Raw genomic sequence first — 25,266 nt, forward strand, 5'->3', positions numbered from 1 at the left:
GAAGGATAATTTATAGAATAAAAGTGATTTAGTTAAGTGCAGTGGCTGACCCTTGTTTGGATCCTTATTTGAACAAGCCAATGATAACAACAGCAACAATAGCAGAAGAGACAAACAGGGAAAATTCAACACTAACTGGATATTTGGATATTAAAGAATTTTAACTTTTTCTTGATGTAAAGATTTATTTTAGAGCTACATACTAAAATTTGTGAATGATATTATATGTTTGACATTTGATTTAAAGTAATCCAGTGTCGGTATGTGGGGGTGAGGAGCAAAGAAGTGAGTGCGGAAGGTAGAGATGAAATAAGATTGCCTATGCGTGGATCATTGTTGAAGCTGGGTGAGGCAGCTTCATCATAGTATCATGGTATTCATGATACTCTTTGCTCTTGTATATGTTTGAAATTTTCCATAATAAAAATTTGTTAGTTACTTGGATAGGTTTAAAAAAATTAGATTCTGTATCTACCTCCCACCCTCCCCAAAGATTCTGATTTACTGGTCTGGAATAGGTTTGAGAACCAATTTTTAAAAGCTTCCAAGACGGCTCTAACATGTAGCTAGGTTTGAGAACTGCTGCCTTATATTATTTCCCTAGATGATCTCATCTGTTGCTTTAATGCCATCAGTAAGCTGACAACTCCCAGACTTATATCTTTAGCCCTGACCTTTCCCTTGGGCTCTGGGTTTGTTATATTCATCTTTACTCTTGACAGCATCCACTCGGAGGTCAGATAGGCATCTCAATTTAAACGTGGAGAAAACAACTCTGTTTTTAACCTAAACCTGTTTTTCTCCAAGTCTTTTCTGTCTTAATAAATGGCACTACCATCCACCCAATTATAGATGGTCAATAAAACTTTCCTCTTTTTTTGATTTTATTTATTTAGAGCATAAGCTGGTGGGGGGAGGGATAGAGGGAGAGGGAGAAGCAGATGCCTCACTCAGTCGACCTGGGACTCAATCCCAGGACTCCAGGATCATGATCTGAGCTGAAGGCAGACGTTCCACAAACTGAGCCACCCAGGCACCCCAATAAATAGTTCTAATTAAAGATCATAATGGAACCAGTATTGTAGAAAAATTTCTTCGGCCAATCCATAGAAGTTCTATGACTCATGACTGAAGTCTAGCATGTATGCAGCTTTCTCTATTGTAGCTGATACAGTTGTTTCAATTTAGTCTTTAGCTTGCACACCTCCAGAACCTTAACACTGAGCCAGTGATTAAATTTGAATGATTTGAATTTATATTTCAGGTTTTTCTATCAAAACATTTGGAGGAGCTGGGATGAAGAAGAGGAGGATGAGTATGATTATTTTGTCCGATGTGTTGAACCTCGATTGAGATTGTAAGTTAGTGACCTGTACGTGTTGGAAAAATAGCTGCCCTGGTTTAATTTTACCCATCTGGTGTATGTGTATATTCAGGGGCCCACACACAGAACAGGCCACCATACAAATAGTATAACCCATTAAAAAGTTATTAAATGAAACTTGTGCAAGTGCAGAGAAACCTACTTTTAGTTTATAAAGTGAGTAACAGCAGAGTTCAGGGACACTGAAGTTAAAGAGCTAACTTTTATAAAATAAAACTCAGTTGAGCTGATGTGTTCAAAAAAACCTCCCTGTGTTAAATTCAAAGACAGTTGTTTAAAAAATAGTGAAATTGGTTGAATTATAGAAGACTTCTTTTGTTTTAATTTTTTAAAAGAGAACTTTAAAAAATATTTGGCTTTATTCTAAGTTTCTACAGTAAAACACACTAGGTTAAACTAACAGAATTATTTCAGGGGGTTTTGTCAAGTTCTTGTCCTTGAATCCTATTTGACAAATGGATGAAAATATGAAACAGTTAATATTGGTGCTGCATAAAAATTTCCTAAATAGTGAAACACATTCTTCTTCTAATTTGTCATATTTTAATAGGGAAAAATGCTTACGTTACAAAAAACCCTAGCTTAATGGTGCAACCCAAGTAGTTGTTTTGCACTGATTTTGTTAAATGTGGCATTCACATTTCCTCTAGATGGTACTCTAAGACTAGGTAATTTTTCTTGTATTCATAAGTGGTAATTTAAAGGCAGTGCTGCTATAAGAATAAAATTAGAACTGGCACTCAAGAAAATTTTGTAGAAGGTAATTTTTTTTTTCCTGTGTGAAAGATGATTTAGTTACATAAGATAAAGCAGTAACCCATTACATTTTTGTGGAACCCAGTTAGATTTAGTAAGTTTCTCTTGGTTTATATGGTAAATACGAAGTAAAAAAAAAAAATATGTGAAAAGTCTGGTTGATGGTTCTACCTGATTTAGAATTATGTATGATTTCTATTTAGCCTTTCCAATTTTTCCATTGTGCATTTCCTATTTTCCCATAGTGTAGTCAATAAAATGCCAGGATTTCAATAAGCTTGCATATTTTCTAGTTTTGGTACACTTGGCCTTAGAAAGCAATGATTGGTTTTGACTGAAGTGAAATGTAATGGTAGGTGAATATTGTGTATCTAGCAAATTGATCTTGGAAAGGAATGTATTCTGATTTGACAGCTTTACATGTTCAAACAGCAAGAAATGATTTACATACTTACCTTGTACATCACTGGCAGATGGGAAAGCATAAGGGAGGAATTGTTTTCAGTTATGGAGAAGAAACTATGGTACTTGGTAGGGAAACTGGAATGTTATCAAATGTAGGCAGACTATAAAAGGTCCCTGGGCAAAGATAGGTGTACTGTTATCAACAGGCAGGATTTAAAGGGAATCAAACCATATTGTCTTGATTTTGCACTGTGAGGTATATGTTTTTCCTTTTTAATTCAAAACGCTGTGCTTCAAAGCTGTGTCTGAGACACAGATGTTGGTTCATTGCTTTTAGACCACAAAGTATCACTTTAATGAAAAGAAATAAGCTGATTGGCATGGATATTGGAAATGCTAAGAAACTTATTTTAAAATTTGAGTCTTAATCTTCATAACTTAATAGACCTGATCAAGCAGTCAGTGGTTTGGTTCCCAATTTTTTGTTTGCAGAGTGGATTTCTAGAATATCTTTAAATGAGTATGGATTAACCAAAGCAGACAAAATCCATGCTTTTCAAGCTTCACCTAATTCATTTAGTTGAAAAGTGGAAAAAAATTATTTTTTATTCATTTTAAATACTGTTTGAATGTTAACTGTAATTTCATAAAAATTTGTTTAGGATGTAGTTCTGTTTTTTCCCCCCATCTTATTTAGAGCATGACTAAGTTGAAAAAACATCATCTAAGGCAATAGTTTTCAGCCTTGACTGCACATTAGAATCCCCAAGGAACTTAAAAAAAAACCTCTCTACTTCTAGAGATCAATTTTATTGGTCTGAATGGGGACCTAAGCATTTGTATTTTTAAAAGCTCCCCAGTGATTCTAATATGCAGTCAAGGTTGAAAAACTCTGGCCTCAGGCATAGCTAGTCAATAAACTTTTAACTGAGAAATGAAGCAATTATTTAAAACTATAGGTAATGACAAGAATATTGCAGTTTATTTTCAAATCCATTAATTTCACATCTGTTAACGTGATTGTACTACATTCATAAATTATTTTATTCCATCTAGAAATATTTTTTGTTCTATCTATATGTTTGAGAAGGTATATAAACTAATAATAAATTTTAAGTGCCAATAAGGTTGTCCAATACAAGGTTATTTTGTTTTAATCACTCTCTAGTTTAGTAATGGCGGCTTTATATATTTTTTTTCTGCAACTCTCAAAGTCTTACCTTTTTGAAACATACTGTAATAATCTTCCTAAGGGAATATTCAGCATAATTTTGTGTTGTAGTGCTTTAAATGTGAGGAAGGACTAAAGCCAATGCTTGAATCATTTTTAATTTTTGATCCTATAAATATGGTAATCTTCAAAATTATTATGAAACTATTAGGATACTTCCCTCCCCACCCTGCCCCACACTCCCAGATTGTCGCCCGACATCTGCTTATTAAGATTTTGAATCTAATATATGAGAACATAATTTTTTATTAAATAATGATACAAATGGTAAAACATGAACTTTCAGTGTTTCTAAAGCACAAATCTAAGGACAAAACCCAGCAACTCCCCAAAGCAAGAAACATTAGTGACTTTAACTAAGTGGTCCTTAAAACTTGAAATAGCTTCCACTTATAATAGAGTGCTATTCAGAAAGACTTTACATGTACCTGAGTTATGTACGATAAAATGCTTTTCTTCCTGGTCTTTGAGGACCAAATGGGCTGTTTTAATGATAGGAAAATGTGTCAGAAAGGCAGTGGATTTTAATTTGCTTTTAAACTTTCAGGCATTATGATATCCTTGAAGACCGAGTTCCTTCAGGACTTGTTGTTGATTACCGCAATCTGTTGTCCCAATGTGAGGAGAGTTACAGGACATTTTTAAATCTGAGAAGCAGTTTGTCAAATTGTAACTCTGATTCCGAGCAGGAAAACATCTCCATGGTTGAAGGGTTAAAATTATATTCAGAGATTGAACAGCTGAAACAAAAGCTAAAACTCATTGAGAATCCTTTGTTGAGGTATGTGTGTCTTTGCTATTCCTAGTTAGTTGGCATCTTTTCTAACCAGCTGTCTTACTAAGAACTGACAGGTCTGTTGGTTTCTCTAAGATACGTGTTCGGCTATCAGAAGAATTCGAATATCCAAGCAAAGGGCATTCGTCCAAATGGTCAGAAGGTCATGCATGTGGTCTCCTCCAGCATGGTGACTGGTCTGCTACGGTCTCTGCTCAGGGACAAGCTTTGTCAGGAGCCTTGTAAGGAGGAAACAGAAATTCAGGTAAAAGGAGTTTTTTGCCTGAGGTGGCTTTTTTTCTTCGAATTCACTCCAAGGTTTTCCTGAATTCTACAAAGCATTTACAGGAGCTTACCAGAACTATTCTTTTGTGAAATGGGTAGTAGTGAGAGCCCTGCCTGTCATCAGCATTAGGAACTTACCAAGCATGTGTTGATTATGAGGAGATACTTAAGTATGTAGTTTTGGCTCCCTTTATAAAGTGAAGCATGAGGGTACCTAGAGTGATATGTAGGTTGCCATTTTGGAGGTGTATATTAGCAATCTGTTTTTGTTTTCTAGTTCCATAGTGATCCGTTATCTGCTATAAATGCCTGCTATGAAGGTGATACTGTGATTGTTTGTCCTGGCCATTACATGGTACATGGTACATTCTCCATTGCTGATTCCATTGAGCTTGAAGGTGAGTCTGGAATAACATGCAACCAAACTCTCTTGCATGATACGCTTAAGAAAACAGTAAGTCACTTGGAGCTTGCTGAAGCTCCAAGAATATGATTTAATCCATTTGATTTCAAATGAGTTGCCCTAAAATATTAAGAGTTTTGAAAGTATATGGGGGATTGACTCAATGTTTGAGCAACTTGAGGTATGATTATTTGTATGTGTTGGGAAAATAAGCATATAGAGAAAAAAAGACCATTAGGAAGAAGCATATTTTCCAGATTATAGGTGGTTCATGGAGAGGAAATCTCATTTCTAGAATAAAAATTTTTCGGGGCGCCTGGGTGGCTCCGTGGGTTAAAGCCTCTGCCTTCAGCTCAGGTCATGATTCCAGGGTCCTGGGATCGAGCCCCGCATCGGGCTCTCTGCTCGGCAGGGAGCCCACTTCCTCCTCTCTCTCTCTGCCTGCCTCGCTGCCTACCTGTGATCTCTATCTGTCAAAAAAAAAAAAAAAAAAATTTTCCTAGCAATATTTTTTTAAAGTTTAGTATTTTTATTAACTGCTTACTCTTATTTCTTATATGTTATGGATATGTTGATGCATGGTTTTTTGTTTCCAAATTTAACATATTTTTGCATAGGTATAGGTCCAACTTGAAAGTGGACCAAAAATCTTTTATCTTATTCTTTATTTTTATTTTAAATTACTTTTAATTTTATTTTCAAAGATTTATTTATTTGAGAGAGACTGTGAGAGAGAGTGAGCACCATCAGGAGGAGGGGCAGAGGGGGAAGAAGACTCCCTGCCCAGCAGGAACTCCATCCTGGGACTCCATCCTGGGACTCCGGGACAATGACCTGAACTGAAGGCAGATGCCCAACTGAGCCACCCAGGTGCCCTTATTAATTCTTTAAAAGCTTGCTGAGGGGCTTTTAAAGGTGGTTCAGTCAATTAAGTGTTTGAATCTTGGTTTTGGCTCAGGTCTCAGGGTCTTGGGATCAAACCCAGCTATGGGCTTCACATTCTGCAGGGAGTCTGCTTCTCTCTCTCTTCCTCTGCCCTTCTCCAACTTGTGCTCTTGTGCTCTCTCTCCAGAGGGGGAAAAAAAATTAAAAGCTTGCTGAATGTCAAATTCTACACTTCCATATCTTGACCAAAGTGTACTTTTGAGAACATTTATGTTGAAAGATTCTATTAAAAATAACTTGTTAACAGGCATCATCATATTGTACATTTAGAGAGATTCCTAAATTTAGGTTACTTTACAATTGTTCATCTTGGTCCTGTGTATTTCCATAACGTGTCAAATTTAGATGCACCTGTTCAACTATTTACCAAAAGAGCTTCAAGTTAGCAATAAAGCTTGTAATGTAAAAAATCGTTTATCATTTTGGGACTTGTGCAGCTGTTCACAAACTGCTTAAGCTATGTTCTTTATCTTTATCTTGTCAAAACTTCTTAATGGAAACAAGGCTAGGAGTTTAATTTCCTGCTGTTCACTAGTACATCACCTCACCCCCTTTTTTGTTTTATGTATATAATTTTTGTTCTTTCTCCTCTCCAATATTTGATATATAATAGATGTGTGTGTATAAATAACACATCTGCAGGATAAATCACTGCAATAAAAACACTTTATTTTTTGGCATAGTGAAAATAACATTGATATTATAGATTTTATGGTGGATAAGAGTTCTTCCTAGATTGGTGAGGGTATTAATAATGAAATTGTCAAAGTATAATAAATAACTATATAGAATTCTGATAGTTGAGTATAAAGATTAGTAGATTTACTGACAGAGGGTATTTCTGAGAATTTGAGAAATCCTATGGTATCTCTAGTGTGAATTTATGGAGTACTTGTTCATGAGTAAGATTAAAGGTTATCTGATATCTTTTCTGATCTATAGCTAACACTTATCACAGGAGATATATAATTGAGTACCTACTGTGTTTAGGGTGTTACTAGTACTTATAGTAGGGTTTTCCTTTCTTGTTTAGAACATATCTTCACTTAAGTGATGGTTTTATGTTTTAAACTACTAAGAATAGGTGCCTGGGTGGCTCAGTCGTTAAGCATCTGCCTTCGGCTGGGGTCATGATCCCAGGGTCCCGGGACCCAGCAAAGCATCAGGCTTCCTGCTGAGCAGGAAGCCTGCTCTTCCTCTCTCACTCCCCCATTTGTGTTACCATTCTCCCTGTCTCTCTCTGTCAATTAAATAAATAAATCTTAAAAACCCTACTCAGAATATGTAGTATGTTTATGCAATAATCTGTTTTTTTTTCTCAGTATGACAATTCTTTTATTTTTTATTTTTTTGGTGATAAAAAAACAATGGTTATTATAGAAATGTTCCAACTACAGACAAAAAGAATCAGGGAAAAAAAATACTCAAAATCCAATCATCCAGTCTATCATTGGCAGCATTCCCAAGTATGGAGTACTCTGGGATTCTTCTCCAGTGTCCCTGAAATCTTGTCTGTGTCTTTTGATGTGGTGACTGCTTTCATTTACTCAAGCAAAGGCTCATCTTAGACAATGAGAGTTATTTCTTACAGCTTTGTTTATGTGCTTTTGTTTTATGATAAAAGTCAGGCAACTTCTCTAGTTTTCTGATACTTCAGTTTTTTGTAAGCCCATTCAGAGGTCTGGCCTGTATTATTAGTTTGGGATTTGTAGAGACACAGTGTTTTTTTTTTTTTTTAAAGATTTTATTTATTTATTTGACAGAGAGAGATCACAAGTAGACGGAGAGGTAGGCAGAGAGAGAGAGAGAGAGAGAGAGAGGGAAGCAGGCTCCCTGCTGAGCAGAGAGCCCGATGCGGGACTCGATCCCAGGACCCTGAGATCATGACCTGAGCCGAAGGCAGCGGCCCAACCCACTGAGCCACCCAGGCGCCCCGATACAGTGTTTTTTATTGGTTCACAAGGTAGACCTATTTCTTCAATAATTAAAATGGTTTTAAGTTTATTAGATTGGAAGTCGGTCTGTTTAAGAGAATACTAAAATTATTGTGTTCTGTTAGTCACCATACACAATTAAAAAAAAAGAAAAAGTAAAGGAAAAAAGAATACTAAAATTAGAAAATCTTGAGAAATGCTTAGGTTTTTTTTAAACCTAATTTATATTAGAATAATAGAATTTCAGAGTTGGGAAAAAATTTATAAGGGTTAAGTGCTTTAAAGCTTTTTGAACCAGCTGTATTTAGGATTATTTTTTATATAGCAGTTTTGTAGACAAATTTAGTGCTGAGCTGGTCTGAGAGGGTTGATAGGGTAGTCTTCCTGAAATGGGGGCAAATTGAGGAATTGTTATTATTAAAAATTTTATACCCTAGTTTAAATTAAACAAGATATGTAGGGAGATAATTAGATTTTATTTAAATGCAACTTGGTTGACTGGTCTCGTATTATTTGGAGCCATTTGAAATAGAGAAATCTATTGTAGTAATTTTAGTGTAGACATTTCCCCTCACTCATCTTAAATGCTCTTGTTCTCTTCCTTAGGGTATGGTCTACCAGATGATATTGTGATAGAAAAGAGGGGCAAAGGAGATACTTTTGTGGATTGTACAGGTGTAGATATTAAAATCTCAGGCATAAAATTTATCCAGCATGATGCTGTAGAAGGAATCTTGAGTAAGTATCTGAATATTTCCTGTGTTATTTTGTTCCAGGTTTTAAAAGAAAACTTTACTGTTCCTAGAAGATGCAGTTTAACAAACCACGTTTGAGTATGTGAAAGGCTGATTAATTATTTATGTACATAACATGATGACTTAGGAAGTTACTCTAAAGTAAAAAATAGTTCAGCCTATTCTTAAAAATTTGTTAGTTTAATATTGATTTCCTTGTGATCTTTTTTTTTCCCCCCCCTTTTAAAGATTCCAATATTGTGGTCTGTGTTCTTTGTATTCGATTTAGCCCTAGACTCAGTACAGGTTTATTCACATTGTGCTGGTACTGGTTTTCTAGAATCTTAAATTGGGTCTCCTTTTCTTTTCCCTTCCAAGATACTCATGAAAGTTACTTTCTGATACTTTTTTTGGTAATGAAAAGTGCTTTTTAACTTGATTTTGCATTTCTGAGATCAATTCAATCATTTTTAAGAATGCTGCTTTTAAATTTTAGTCATTATTTTATAAACTATGAGTTCGTAATTCTAGTATCAAAGTTTAAATGGTAGCTAGAGAAATATTTAGACCACCTAATGTCACCTCTAGACCATTTCTAATATTGGAAAACACACAGTACTTAAAGCATTTGATTGCATGTTTTCATCCTAGTCATTCACCGTGGTAAGACCACATTGGAAAATTGTGTGCTGCAGTGTGAAACTACAGGAGTCACAGTGCGAACATCAGCAGAATTTTTAATGAAGAACTCGGATTTATATGGTGCCAAGGTAGGATAATCTCTTATCCTTTGGGGAAATAATTTAGGTTTAAGTTCTAAATATGTAAACAAAATGTGGGACCAAGATGTAAATGCATACTCCTGTTCTCTTTCTTCAAAGGGTTCAGACAATTTTAGGTATTAATTCAGCCAGGTTCAGTTGTATAAGGAAGAAAAATAAGAAATCTCAGTTACTCTGTGCTAACTCTGAGAATTTTAGACCCTTCACATTTGTTAACTTTATAAATGATTTTATAGCAATTGAAGTTTAGTTGCTTTTGCTTTTTATTTTTTTTTTATTTTTATTTATTTTTTTTTTTTTAAAGATTTTTATTTATTTATTTGACAGAGATCATAAGCAGGCAGAGAGGCAGGCAGAGAGAGAGAGAGAGAGAGAGGAGGAAGCAGGCTCCCTGCGGAGCAGAGAGCCCGATGTGGGGCTCGATCCCAGGACCCTGGGATCATGACCTGAGCCGAAGGCAGAGGCTTTAACCCACTGAGCCACCCAGGCGCCCCTGCTTTTGCTTTTTAATTAGACTTTTTATTTTGAGAGAATTGCTGAGATAAAATGTTGTAAGAAGTAATACAGAGAAATCCTGCATTGTATTCTGTTACTACTATTGCTTCTTGGCTTTTTGACTATGATCAGGTATATTCTGTTATTGTAACATCTTGCAAAACTATAGTACAACAGGATAACGTCTGTTCAGTCAAGTGGAGTATTCCCGTCACTCTAGGGATCCTGCATATTACCTTTTGGGACTGGCATCCACTTGCTTCTCCTTCAGACTTCTTTAATCATTCTCTTCTCCATTTCTATTATTTCACCATTTCAAGAATGTTATGTAACTGTAAATCATCATGACCTTCTGGGACTGGCTTTTTTCACTCAGTACAATTCTCTGGAACTTGATCCAAGTTGTAGGTACCAATTGTTTGTTCTTTTTTTATTGCTGAATAGTATTCCAGCATATGGTTCTTGCAGTTTATTTAACTGTTCACCTGTTGAAGGGTATCTGGGTTGTTTCCAGGTTTTGGCTATTGTAAATAAAGCTGCAGTATATTTGCATACAGGTTACTATGTGAACACTTTATTTCTCTGGAGTAAATGCCCAGAAGTGCAGTTGTAGGACACATGGTAGTTGCATGTTTACTTTTTTTTTTTTAAAGACATGGCCAGACTTTTCCTGAGTAGTTATATTATTTTCATTCCCATCAGTGATGTTTGGGTGATAGTTTCTCCATATCCTCACCAGCATTTGGTATTTTTACTGTTTTAATTTTAGCCATTCTGATAGGTGTATGGTTTTTTAATTTAATTTATTTTTTAAAGATTTAATTTAGTTGACAGAGAGAATGAATGAGCACAAGTGGGCAGAGCAGCAGGCAGAGGGAGAAGGAGAATCAGGCTCTCTGCTGAGTAGGGAGCCTGATGTGGGGCTCGATCCCAGCACCTTGGGATTGTGACCTGAACTGAAGGCAGCCGCTTAACCAACTGAGCTACCCAGGCGTCCTTATAGGTGTATGGTTTTAATTTGCATTTACCTAGTGGTTAGTGATGTGAAACATTTTTTCATATGCTTACTTGCCATCCTTCTCTTCAGTGAAATGTCTGTGACTTCTGCCCACTTTCTAACTAGATTATTTGTTCTTTTTAACTTGTGGAGTTTTGAGAGTTCTTTTTTTTTTTTTTTTAAAGATTTTATTTATTTACTTGACAGAGAGAAATCACAAATAGGCAAAGAGGCAGGCAGAGAGAAGAGGGGGAAGCAGGCTCCCCGATGAGTGGAGAGGCCAACGCAGGGCTCGATCCCCGGACCCTGGGTTCACGACCTGAGCCAAAGGCAGAGGCTTTAACCCACTGAGCCACCCAGGTGCCCAGAGAGTTCTTTTTATATTAGATACTAGTACTCTGGTGGGTATTTGGATTGCAGATTTTTTTTTTTTTTTGAGAGAGAGAGAGAGAGAGAACATGCGCACACATCTGTGAATAGGCAGGGCGGGAGGGGCAGAGGGAGAGGGAGAGAGAGAATCTCAAGTCCAGCCATGGCACCATGTCCAGCTCAGAACCCTACTTGGGGCTTGATGCCATGACCCTCAGATCATGACCTAAACCAAAATCAAGAGTTGAATGCTCATCCCACTAAGCCACCCAGGTAGGTACCCCTGCAGATTTTTATGCTAGTCTATAGCTTGTCTTTTCATTTTCTTCACATGGGCTTTTATAGAGCAAAGTTTTAAATTTTGATAAAGTATAAGATATCAATTTTTCCCTTTATGGGTAGTGCTTTTGGTGTTAAGTGTAAGAACTCTTTGCCCAGCCTTAGATCTCAAAGATTTTCTCTTATTTTTTTTCCTAAAAATTTTATAATTTACATTTTACACGTAAGGTCATGATCCATTTTTGAGTAAATTTTGGTATAAATGTGAGTTTTAGGTTAAGGTTTATTTATTTGCCCATAGATGTCCAATTGTAACCACATAATTTCTTGAAAAGGTTGTCCTTCCTCCAATAAATTGGTTTGCACCTTTGTCAAAAATCATCTGGGAAATTTGTGTGGGCCCATTTTGTGTTCTCTGTTCTGTTCTGCTGATCTGTATAGTTGTCCCTCTACCAATACCTGCTATTGTAAAGTCTTAAAATCTGATTGAGTGATTCCTCCCACTTTATTTGTCTTTTCCAAAATTGTTTCAGGTATTTTAGTTTCTTTGGATTTCAGTGAAAGTTTTAGAAAAAAGATTTTTTTAAAAAAGACTTTATTTATTAATTTGACAGACAGAGGTCACAAGTAGGCAGAGAGAGAGGAGGAAGCAGGCTCCCCGCTGAACAGAGATCCCAATGCGGGGCTCAATCCCAGGACCCTGGAATCATGACCTGAGCCGAAGTCAGAGGCTTTAACCCACTGAGCCACCCAGGCGCCCTGAAAGTTTTAGAAAAATATTGTCTCTATCTAAAAAAAGAAATCTAGCTGAGATTGTGATATGAATTCTAGTAAACCTCTATATCAATTAGGGTAGGATGGACATCTTTTTTTTTTTTTTTTTTTTTTTTTTTTAAAGATTTTATTTATTTGTCAGAGAGAGAATGAGCACAGGCAGACAGAATGGCAGGCAGAGGCTGAGGGAGAAGCAGGCTCCCCGCTGAGCAAGGAGCCCGATGTGGGACTCGATCCCAGGGTGCCGGGATCATGACCTGAGCTGAAGGCAGTTGCTTAACCAACTGAGCCACCCAGGCGTCCCAGGATGGACATCTTTTTTAATGTTAAAATTTTCAATCTTGTGGACACTCTATGTCTCTCCCATTTATTTACATCTTTGGTTTCTTTCACCAGCATTTCCATAATTTTCAGTATACAAGTCTTGTATGTATTTTGTTAGATTTATATGTAAATAGTTAATTTTTTTAGGTGATTGTGAGTCATCTCATGTTTTTAATTTCAATTCCACGTGTTCATTTCTATATAGAAATATAATTGACTTGTCTTATATCCTGTGACCTTCCTGACTTTTCTTAGTTCTAGGTTTGTTTTTGTAGATTCCTCGGGATTTTCTACGTAGACATCTGCAAATAGAGACAGTTTTATTTCTTCCTTTCTGATATGTATGGTTTTGTTTCCTTTTTTTGCTTTATGGCACTGATAGAACTTCTAGCACTATGTTGAATAAGAGTGGTCAGGGTGGATATCCTTACCTTGTTCTTGATATTAGGGAGAATGTATTCAATATTACACCAATAAGTGCAAGGCTAACAGTAGGCTTTTTGTAGATAATCTTTTTTTTTTTTTTTTTTTTTTAAGATTTTATTCATTAGAGAGAGAGAGACAGACAGAACACAAGCAATGGGAGAGGCAGAAGGAGAGGGAGAAGCAGACTCCTTGCTGAGCTGGGAGCCTGACATGGGACTTGATCACAGAACCTTGAGATACTGACCCAAGCCAAAGGCAGACGCTTAACTGACTGAGCCACCCAGGTGCTCCGTAGATATTCTTTATCAAGTTGAAGAAGTTCTCTGTTTCTGTTTTGTAAGAATTTATATAATGAATGTATATTGACATTTGTCAGATTTTTTTTTTAAAAGATTTTATTTATTTATTTATTTGTCAGAGAGAGAGAGAGAGCACAAGTAGGCAGAGCGGCAGGCAGAGGCAGAGAGAGAAGCAGGCTCCCCCACTGAGCAAGGAGCCTGATGCGGGACTTGACCCAGGACCCTGGGATCATGACCTGAGCCGAAGGCAGCTGCTTAACCAACTGAGCCACCCAGGTGTCCCTGTCAGATGTTTTTTCTGCATCATTTCATATGACTACATGATATTTCTTTTTGGATGAAAGAAAATGGTGGATTACATTGATTTTTCAAATTTTGAGCCAGTTTTGCATCCCTAGGATAAACACAACTTAGTCATAGTGTATATTTTTTTATATATTGGTGTATTATATTTGCTAATATTTTGTGAGGAGTTTTTACATCTGTATTCATGAGGGATATTGAAGTTTTCTTTATTTGCACTATCTTTGTCAAATTTTGGTATCAGGATATTAGTTTCATAAAACAAATTTGGCACTAGCTTGCATTAATTCTTTAAATGTTTGGTAGATTTTTCCAGTGAAATCATCTGGACCTGAAGATTTCTTTATTGCAGTTTTAAAATTTTGAATTCAGTTTCCTTAGTAGTTATAGGGCTGTTAAAATGACCTATTCTGTATGAGGCGAATTAACAGATATGTTCATAGGCTACAGAGCTCCTATGAGTGGGCATCAGGTCAGTGGGTGAAGGGCTTTCCTGTCTGGTGGCAGTGGCGGCAGTGGCCGCTGGTGTAACAGGTGTCATATGTACCACCTCCCACCCAGCCCATTAGGCCTCACACCAGCCTGGGGAGGCAGGTGACAGCTCTTCTGTTAAGTTGTCAAATTAACATATTTCGAGTTATTTGTAGTATTCCTTTAATCTTTTGATTTCTGCAGGGTCAGTGCTGCTATCTCAATTCATTCTTGATATTGGTAGTTTGTTATAGTCCCACAGGTCCCTAAGGCTCTATTCACTTTTCCTTTTCAGTGCATTTTCTCTCTGTTCAGATTGGGTAATTTCTGTTGTTCTGTCTTCCCAGTTCACTGATTCTTTGCTCTGTCTTTTCCTTTCTGCCAGTGAACCCATTCATGGAGCTTTTAATTTCAGTTATTTTTGAGTTCTGAAATTTCCATTTGGTCCTTTATATCTTCTGTTTCTTTGCTGAGGCTCTCTATTTCTGTATGTGCCTTTCATTTTTCATTTTTTTTAAAGTATGTTCATAATTGCTCATTAAGCATTTTTTAGCATGGCTGCTCTAAAATCATTGTGATTCTAACATGTCTGGACATCGTGGTTTTGGCATCTGTTGACCATCTTATTCAGTTTGACATCTTCCTAACTTTTGGTATGGTGAGTGATTTTCAGATGAAACCTGGACATCTTGTATTGTATTATGAGAACCTGGATCTTCTGTTTTAGCTTTGGACACTATAGGAAACGGTGGAGTGGAGGTTAGTGCCTTGTTACTGCCAGGTGGAGGAACTTGTAAGTCTAGGTTTTCCATTTAGCCTCCACTGATACCCAGTTTGAATGCGGGAGCTGATACTGCTGGGAGAGGGTGGAAATTCTGGTTTCTCACATGGTGTCTGCTGACACTGTGCCCCACAGCAGTAGCCTTGTTATCACTGGGCAATGGTGGAAGTCCAGACTTTCTACATGGCCTGCTCTGATATCACTCTAGTGGGGAGGGGGAGTGGCACTTTGTTACTGTTGGATGGGAGTGTGTAGTCTCCACTGATGCTGGTAGGGCCTTGTTACTGGCTGGTGGGATGCAAATCCTGGCTTCTTGCTTGGCCTTCTCTGACACCACACCATTGGGAGAGTTGGGGTGCCACTAGGCACCAGCCTTGAGAAGGTGGAAGTCTATTGTCTCCTCTTGGCATTTGCCAGCATGCATAGGGATGGGCCACTGTTTTTATCTTTGCTATTTGGCTGGCATAGAGCTATAACTGTCTGAAAGTTTTCTGTCTGTCTAGGCTGCCTGGTCCTCTGGCTAGAGAGAGCAAGCTTTTCAGGGGGCCTTTCTGGTCTGTGTCTGGTGTTAATGGATTGCCAAATTCTTCACCCTCAAGTTTGGGGAAGAAAGCCCAATTAGCAGATCTTTTACCTAATAGAGAATTAGACTGTTGTGACGTGGGCCATGTGGGCATATATGTTCTTGTATCTCCAAGAGGGGAATTAATAATAAATGTTTTCTCATGGCATATATTACTCTTAGAAAAACAACTCAATATACATGCAATAGATGCATTATAAATGGTTAATAACAACTCTTCTTCATATCTGATATTGTGTATGAAATTATTCCAAAAAATTATTTCTTAAATAACTATAGAAGAGGTTTGAATAAATGATTTTTTTTTAAAGATTTTATTTATTTATTTGACAGAGATCACAAGTAGGCAGAGAAGCAGGCAGAGAGAGATAGGAGGAAGCAGACTCTCTGCTGAGCAGAGAGCCCGATGCGGGGCTCGATCCCAGGACCCTGGGATCATGACCTGAGCCGAAGGCAGAGGCTTTAACCCACTGAGCCACCCAGGCACCCCTGAATAAATGATTTTTACTTCCCAAAGTGCTTAGTATAACTTCAGGAAATAAATTCTTCCTGTTACTATTACTTCTTGGTAATAGAAGTAATATTACTTCTTACTAATTGGTACCATGTGGTCCCAAGGCACAGTGTGAAAGGGCTGGGCCATGCATGGATCTTTCTGGTTACTTCATATAAATGAGACTCTTGAATTGGCTGCTAATTTTAATGTGTGTAGTAGTGGAGTCCATTAATTGTTTAGCTCATAGAAGTGATTTTTAAGTTACAATGGAATATTTTAAAACTAAGGTGTTTTTAAAAATAATGGGTCTTTTTTCTATCCTTACATTACAATATTTTACTAGACTCATACTGTTCTCCAACTAATTGACTCTCTCAGAGAGGATGTTCACGTTAAATAAGTGCAAAATTGTTAAATAATTTGTTCTTTTTCTTTGGCAGAATCAGAAAACTGACTTGTCCAGAATGAAAGGGAGTGGGACAGTAATCAGGTGTTGATAATCTTAGCCAGTGTTTTGTGTGTGTTTCTGTGTATGGTTTTTGAAAGTGATAAATGATAGACAACTTTCTGGAAATGGAACAAATGGAAATGTTGATTAGAAATATCTAATAAGCTTTCTGTAAAACACTTTATATTTACACCATGTTAAGTTTTAAGAAGTGATTGTAATAGTCCTGTCTTGTAGTCCTGCCTTTAAAAAACTGATTGTGATACCTTAAAATGTAACTTGTAGGGTGCTGGTATAGAAATATATCCTGGAAGTAAGTGCACCTTGATTGACAATGAAATCCATCACTGCAAGGAAGGGATACTCATTAAGGTGAGTGTACCTGCTAAAACACCCTCTTTCTAAAGAGTTGGAATGGTTTCATTTAAGAAATAATTATGTTTCATTAAATTCCCATGTTGAGTTCTATTGTTTTCTGTTTTTGAAAAGCACAAACAGTATATATATCTTAATAATTATTTTGATGTTGATAGTTGGTGACTGAGGGTCTTTGTGAGAATACCTTGATGTCTATAGGTCTGTAGAAATGACAGAGGAATGCTGTGTCACTCAGACTTTACAGACAGACTGTGCTACCACTTATTAATAAGTGTAGCTCTCACCTTTATTTTTAGAATAGCCCAAAAAAAGTGAGAAGATTTTTAAAATCAGGTGTGTTGAATATGACAGTTCCTTAAAACATTTGTTTTCAATATCACAGGACTTCTTAGATGAGCATTATGACATTCCCAAAATATCCATGGTGAATAATGTCATACATAATAATGAAGGTTATGGTGTTGTCTTGGTGAAACCTATAATCTTCTCTGACCTGCAGGAAAATGTCCAAGATGAAACTAAAGGTATGCTATACTTAGTGATTTTTTAAAATAAAAACCAGATCTAGTTTATTTTATTTCAGCACTAAACTTTGATTTAGGATCTTAGTCTTCTTCTCCTCCTTAACAAAGATAACTTGCATATGCTTGGAAATGGAGATAGAGAAGCTTAGGGGAGCTGTTACATTATAGACTCTCAGGGTGAAGAAACTTTCAAGGTCAACTAGTTCACCTATTCATTCAAAACCCTGGTGTGTGGTTTCTTTGGTTGCCCAGTTCCCTTATCATGCTTGGCTTTCTGTACATTTCTGGAATAAAGCTGGGCACATGACAGCAGGAGTAGCTCCCACCGGCATTTGTTAAGGATGGAGGCAGAGAAGTGCGTGTGCCAGCTTGAAGCCTGCATTTCCTGGAGGAGATCATGGAGTTTATCTCTATTTTTTTATTGGCAGAAATAATGCCTCCCTGTCAGCTGTTTTTCTTGGCGACAAAGCTGAGCTAATTCAGTAGGAAATTCATGAGTTTCAAGCCATGACCCAGATTACTATGAAATCTCAGTCAGAGGGATTAAGCACTGGCATGGGGGGAGGAAAGTAGTCCTTGTCAGCCTTTCGGACCCACTTCAGTTTTCTCTGAGTTCTTTTTCTTCCCACAGTTCTGTGGGTCAGAAGTCCAGGTGGGCTTGGGTGCATTATGTACTTAGGATCTCAGAAGGTGAAATTGAGGTGAATGAGCTTTTATCTGAGAGCTCTGGGGGGAAGATCTGCTTCTGAGCTCATTCATATCATTGGCAGAATCCATTTCCTCGAGGTTGTAGGAGTGAGGTCTCTCCATTTTTTTCTACTGGCCGGGGATTGTTCTCAGCTTCTAAAGAGGCTGCTCTCAGGTGCTTGCCTCATAACCTCTCTGTCTCAGCAACCTTCCTTAAGAAACCCTCCCTCAAAGCAAATTTTGCTTGTGCTTCAAATCTCCCTCAGGTTTTGAATTTCTTCCTGCTTTCCTCTTCTTCATCTAGCCAGAGAAAACCCTCCTTTTAGAGTCCATATGGTTAGGTTAGGGACACCTGAATTACCATCTTAAAATCAGCTGATTAGTAACCTTAATTACATTTGCAAAACCAGTTTGCCATTTAACAATCATGAGAGTAACACTGGGGTTTGGGCATCAGGACCATCTAGAATTCTGCTCCTCAATAAACGCTGATGGCGCTGGCGTTAGCTGCTAGAGTGGGAGTTCCTTTAGGAAGAGTGGCACTGTCTTATTAATCTTTGCATTTGGCTCCTAACATCAGGCTTTGTGGGTGGTAAATACCCAGACAAGGTCTGTTGAGTGAATGAGTGTCTAGGATATAAAGAGAAAAGAATTCAAAATTGGTAGTCCTGTATGAGGGTCAGAAAGCCTTGGTACAAAGGGTAAGACAGCTGTTCATTGAGATACTGATGGCAAAGAGCTTATAGAATCCAGTTGGATGATAGCAGGAGTCCTTGGCAGAAAAAAACTTGAAAGCTCTAATAGAATGTAGAAATATATATATATTTTTCATTGTGTTATTTTGTACATTTAACTTTATTTGTTATAATCTGTTTGTTTCTCCAGAAGATAGAGCACTTAAAACTCCGACAAGTGAGGAGGCAGGCACAGCGGAAAGGGTGGATCTAGAAGAGCTGATTCAGTGTGCAACTGGCAAAATGGAGCTTTATGCAAGATCCAGCCTTTCTGAGCAAGTCGAAGGCAACTGTGAAATTGTAAATGAACTAGTTGCTGCCTCCACACAGAAGGGCCAGATGAAGAAGAAGAGGTTGAGTGAACTGGGGATCACGCAAGCTGATGACAACTTAATGTCACAGGAGATGTTTGTTTCAATTGTGGGGAACCAGTTCAAGTGGAACGGGAAAGGGAGTTTTGGCACATTTCTTTTCTGACCACCATGATGTAAATAGATAGCAAAATATTGGATTTTGTACATGCTGCCCCGAAAATCACTGCTGCTATCATAGTTTGCTTCATGTCTATATTTTATATTTGATAAATTTGATTGGGTTTGAGTGAAATGTACATCTATTTCTATTGCAGATGTTGCACATGAAACATTCCCTCTATATAAGGAGGGTCATGAAAACATATAATATAGAAAATACTTAAAGATTAATTATCTAGAAAGTCTTGCTTTCATACATGTCATTCTGTCATATTATTAAGCCTGTCAGTAACTTCCTAGTGTAAATACACTTTTTAACCTAGCACTTCAAAGATGAGGAAGAAAGTCAGGGGATGCAAGATGAGTGCCCAGAAATGCAGTAAGTATCAAATGTGCAGTGTTCTTACACTTGTCTTTTCCCCAAATTATAGCAAGTCTGATTTCCATGCCGCATTTGCATAATACTTGTCTTAAAATAAAAGCTTTTATGATTGGGATGTTATCTGCATAATCAGACTTATTATTGAGAATCTGAGTGGGGTGCATTTTTATGTTGAACTGTGTAATCATTAAAACAGTAATAGATAGCACGGCAGGTCTGAAACATATGAGATGTGTTATTCACAGCCGATGTGTCTGTAGAGCATTTTCACTGTTGCTGAATATGATTGATTAAAAAGAAGGTGTTTTTCTTTTGCTATAACAGTATTCTGATCAAATTTCTAATGTCTTACACACAGTGATTACTTTTACAATCTGTATCAGCTCTGTGTTCTTGAATTCTGTGTTCTTGAATGTTGTATTGTAAAACACAGCTTTTGAAAAATATTTATATTTTTAAAAAGTATATGGGACATTAATATGATTACTTATTAAAATTAAAATGATGAAATAATAAATTGAATGTTGTTATATTTTTCCAGACGCCTTTTGGTCCATAGTGCTATGTAGCATATGTGGTCCTTTGGAATGCACACAAATTTTTTTTTATCTTTTTAGTGTTTCAGGAGTATTAAATTTTTCTTCAGTATGGTTATTTCTTATATTTATATACATTATTTTTAATTTTCAGATGCTACTAAATGTGGAAGAATTTATGTTGGGTATTTTGTTTGATCATTGAAAGGCATTTTTCTTTTACTCTTTTTAAATCTGTTGCAGAGGTAATGCTAATTATTTCTTTTTTTTTTAAATTTTTATTTTTTTTATATTGATGACATTTTTTTTATTAATTTTATTTTTTATAAACATATAATATATTTTTATCCCCAGGGGTACAGGTCTGTGAATCACCAGGTTTACACACTTCACAGCACTCACCATAGCACATACCCTCCCCAGTTTTCTGCATCAACTTGAGTCAAATACTGATTTAAAAACCACTTATTCAACTTTAAAAAAAATCAGATTGGTTTTCCAATCAAATTTCCACTTTATCTTGGAGTTTAGATTTCATATATTGTAACTTGCTGGAGTGTCAAGAGAATGACAAGTAGCAAGATAAGTAAAGTTAATACCTTCTTTATTCCTTTTTATAGCATGATAGTTTTTGGATTTTATTTCTTTTTTTTTTTTTAAGATTTTATTTATTTATTTGGCAGAGAAAGCTCACAAGTAGACGGAGAGGCAGGCAGAGAGAGAGAGAGAGAGGGAAGCAGGCTCCCTGCTGAGCAGAGAGCCCGATGCAGGACTTGATCCCAGGACCCTGAGATCATGACCTGAGCCGAAGGCAGTGGGTTAACCCACTGAGCCACCCAGGCGCCCTGGATTTTATTTCTATTTTAGTTAAATCTAAACTTACATTTTTATTCACGTGATAAGTTATTAGTGAGTAGGCCTAATGCATTCTTACTTAAGTTATGTAGAGTACCTTTTCCCTCAGTTGTGAAGAGTTGAACACCTTAGATGACTTAGTATAGGAGGTAGAGAGAGCGCTCTGAAGGGATGTGGATTTGACATTTGAGGTGAAAATACTGACATGGAAGGACTGTCTTCAATGTTGATTAAATTACCATATGTCCTCTCCTTGTGGTCTGCTCTTAGTGTAACCTTGGATTTATGGCAGGTAGCAAAGTTCTGTATCTTGATTTGAGTATTTGAAATTTTCTAGAAGTATCTCCTTTGGTTTCTTATTCTGTTATTATGCCACAGATATGTTCATGAATGTGTTTTCATTCATTCAGCCTAAGGTCGTTTATTCTCCAGTGTGTCCATCCCAATTTTCTAGAACTTCTGCAAATTTTAGTTGTAGGAGATTGGAGAAATACCCACTTATCAGACTTGGCTCTTTGAAGGGAGGTTGAGGAAATGTAATAGAACTTTCATGAGCACCTAGAAGTAATCCTACTTATGTTGCTTTGTAATTTGATGTTTTTATTTTTATTATTTTCTAGGAACAAAATTCCATAGGCTTTATGGAAATTGATGATAAGGCCTTAATGCAAATTTTCTTTTTAAAGATTTTATTTATTTATTTGACAGACAGCGATCACAAGTAGGCAGAGAGGCAGGCAGAGAGAGAGGGGAGGAAGCAGGCTCCCTGGGAACAGAGAGCCTGATGTGGGGCTCAATCCCAGGGCCCTGGGATTATGACCTGAGCAGAAGGCAGAGGCTTTAACCCACTGAGCCACCCAGGTGCCCCAATGTACAAAATTTTTAAAGTCTTTTTTTGAAAAAAGATTTTATTTATTTGACAGAGAGAGAGGGCAAGAGAGCCAAGAAGTGGTAGCTGCAGTGGGAGAGGGAGAGACAGGCTCCCCGCTGAGCAGGGATTTTTTTTTTTTTTAAGTCATAAACAAGCAGATGTTTAACCTACTAAGCCACCCAGGTGCCCCTATTTTTTTTTTTAAAGATTTAATTAATTAATTTATTTGACAGAGAGCACAGGCAGAGAGGCAGGCAGAGAGAGAGAGAGAGGGGGAAGCAGGCTCCCTCCTGAGCAGAGAGCCTGATGCGGGGCTCAATCCCAGGACTCTGGGATCATGACCTGAACCGAAGGCAGAGGCTTAACCCACTGAGTCACCCAGGCGCCCAGGTGCCCCTATTTTTAAAGTCTTATATGTGTTAAAGTGAACATTCTCCTCTTCCCAGTTCTCACTATTAATAGAAAAATATATATCCTTTAAAAACAATAAAAAAGGCATAGTATATAATGCTCTGAAAAACTTGCTGTTTTTCTCTTAACATAGTATAGAAATCTATGTATGTACAGATCCATCTCAGTCTTTCTGTTGACTATGTTAAGCTCCATTATCAGAATTCTTTTTTTTTTTTAAAAGATTTTATTTATTCATTTGACAGAGAGATCACAAGCAGGCAGAGAGGCAGGCAGAGAGAGAGGAGGAAGCAGGCTCACCGCTGAGCAGAGAGCCTGATGCGGGGCTCGATCCCAGGACCCTGAGATCATGACCTGAGCCGAAGGCAGTGGCTTAACCCACTGAGCCACCCACTGAGCCACCCAGGCGCCCCATTATCAGAATTCTTTCATTTATAAGTGATAGAAATCCAATTCAGACAGGCTGGTGAGGGTTGGTTGCTGGAAGCAGGAGGTCTGATTTTGGGCATGGTTGGGGGGTTACATCGTTTAATTCTGCCATTCCTGGCGTTGGCTTCATCCTCAGGTGGGCTTTTCTCATGTGGTGGAAAAATGGCGCTCTGTAGCCCGTTTTTATGGTCCCAGAAGGGAGAGAGACCTTCTAGGGTATGGTGGGTTCTGCCAGTATTGCTTGTCCTTTGACCAGACACTAGAAACCTGATGGAAGGTACCCTCCGTTCTCACTGAGTCACATTCTAAGAGGGGTGGAGCTTTGTGATTGACTCATGCTCTAGGTGGTGTAAGAGCAGTTTCTAGAGGAAAAGGGTTCTGTTTCTAGAAGCAGATGGAAGGGCTGCTTTAGGGGCAAAAACAGATGTTTCACCAGAGATGGATGAGGCATAATTTAACGTAGTCCCCTGTGTTGATGGGCTTTCAGGTTTTCAGTTTTTCTTTATTACGAAAAGACACACCTAGGCAAAGGATGTCATCGAGGAATACTTCAAATGTAAGAAATGAAAAAATAAACTTAGTTCTTGTTTCAGAAAACAACCCCCAAACCAAAAAACAACAAATAGACACACCTAAAAGGATGCAATGCAACACTTGTGACATCTCTAAGATTTTCTGTGGTTAAATTATTGAATGAAGGGTGGCTCAGTCTGTGGAGCATCTGCCTTCAGCTTGGGTCATGATCCCAGGGTCCTGGGATTAAGTCCCACATAAGGCTCCTTGCTCAGCAGGAAGTCTGCTTCTCCCTCTGCTTGTGCTCTCTCTCTCTGACAAATGAATAGAAACTTAAAAAAAAAAAAATTATTGAAGACTTTTTGGGTCATGGGTTGTGGATTTAAATTTTGATAGGTATTGCCAGACTGTTCTCTAAGAAAACGAGCACTGCCTTATACTCCTGTCCACAGTATATGGGAGTGACAAGTTTGCCATATTCTGATAATACTGTCAATTAAAAAAATAGCTTGGGACACTGGGCTGGCTCAGTTAGTAGAGTATTTAACTCTTGATCTTGGGGCTGTAAATTCAAGCCCCATTTTGGGTGTAGAGATTACTTAAAAACAAAAATCTTGGGGCACCTGGGTGGCTCAGTGAGTTAAAGCCTCTGCCTTCAGCTCGGGTCATGATTTCAGGGTCCTGGGATGGAGCCCTGCATTGGGCTCTCTGCTCAGCAGGGAGCCTGCTTCCTCCTCTCTCTCTGCCTGCCTCTCTGCCTACTTGTGATCTCTATCTGTCAAATAAATAAATAAAATCTTTTAAAAAAATCTTAAAAATATTACTTATCTCATGATTGAAAAAATCATTTAGACTTATGTTTATCTGATGACTATTTGATTTAATATTTTATCGCTAACTATATTTTCATATATCCGTTTTTCAGAAAGTTGCCTGTTGTTATCTTTTGTCTATTGTCCTATTGGGTGGCTTGACTTTGTTATTGATTAAAAGGAGTTTTATATAGGGTGTTTTTAATCCTTTATATTGCAAGCATGTATATATATATACATGCATTTATACATATAAATGGATTTATACATGCATTTATACATATAAATGGATTTATAAATGCATTTATACATATTACATATAAGCATACTTACATAAAAGTATATAGGCTTATAAATATATGTAGTATACATGTATATACATAAAATAATCTCTTGAGCTATCTGAGCTTTGTTTATGATATTTTGTTTTACTGAAATTTAAAAATTTTAATTGTAGTCACATCTGCTCTTCGTGGCCTTGTGACATTTTTTTTTAAAGATTTTAATTTATTTATTTGACAGAGACAGCAAGAAAGGGAACACAAGCAGGGAGACTGGGAGAGGGAGAAGCAGGCTTCCCACTGAGCAGGGAGGCCGATGTGGGGCTGGATCCCAGGACACTGGGATTGTGACCTGAGCTGAGGTTAGACGCTTAATGACTGAGCCACCCAGGAGTACCTGGGTCTTGTGACTTGTTTACATAAAGCTTACCTATCGCCAGATTATAAAAATATTTCATATTTCAGTACTTTTATAATCTTGTTTAAATTTACATTTCTGTATCTATAATATGGTTTTGTGTATGGTATGATACAGAACTCTTTTTTGCTAAATGGTTAGTGAGTTCTCTCCATACTATCTATTGAATAGTTCATCCTTTTCCCACTTACTAGGAATCTTGCTAAGTTCCCCTGTTTGTCTACTTCTGACTCTCTGGCTTCAGTACTACTGACTAATAATCTCCAGCTAAATGTAGATTCTT

At 37.3% G+C, this 25,266-nt stretch overlaps 1 protein-coding gene across 1 annotated transcript in view; it reads left to right on the forward strand.

The window, feature by feature from the left end:
- SHCBP1 (SHC binding and spindle associated 1) overlaps nucleotides 1-19,729 on the forward strand; it is a 30,026-nt gene extending 10,297 nt beyond the window's left edge. The window contains exons 5-13 of the mRNA XM_047712212.1: nucleotides 1,265-1,357; nucleotides 4,324-4,557; nucleotides 4,648-4,816; nucleotides 5,114-5,234; nucleotides 8,725-8,856; nucleotides 9,504-9,622; nucleotides 16,965-17,051; nucleotides 17,440-17,581; nucleotides 19,154-19,729. Of these exons, the coding sequence (XP_047568168.1) occupies nucleotides 1,265-1,357; nucleotides 4,324-4,557; nucleotides 4,648-4,816; nucleotides 5,114-5,234; nucleotides 8,725-8,856; nucleotides 9,504-9,622; nucleotides 16,965-17,051; nucleotides 17,440-17,581; nucleotides 19,154-19,479 (1,423 nt within the window). The 3' untranslated portion in view covers nucleotides 19,480-19,729. The remainder of the gene's footprint in view (nucleotides 1-1,264; nucleotides 1,358-4,323; nucleotides 4,558-4,647; nucleotides 4,817-5,113; nucleotides 5,235-8,724; nucleotides 8,857-9,503; nucleotides 9,623-16,964; nucleotides 17,052-17,439; nucleotides 17,582-19,153) is intronic.
- The last annotated feature ends 5,537 nt before the right edge of the window (nucleotides 19,730-25,266 follow it).

Source organism: Lutra lutra, chromosome 17 (assembly GCF_902655055.1).
Source record: "Lutra lutra chromosome 17, mLutLut1.2, whole genome shotgun sequence".
NCBI lineage: Eukaryota > Metazoa > Chordata > Mammalia > Carnivora > Mustelidae > Lutra > Lutra lutra.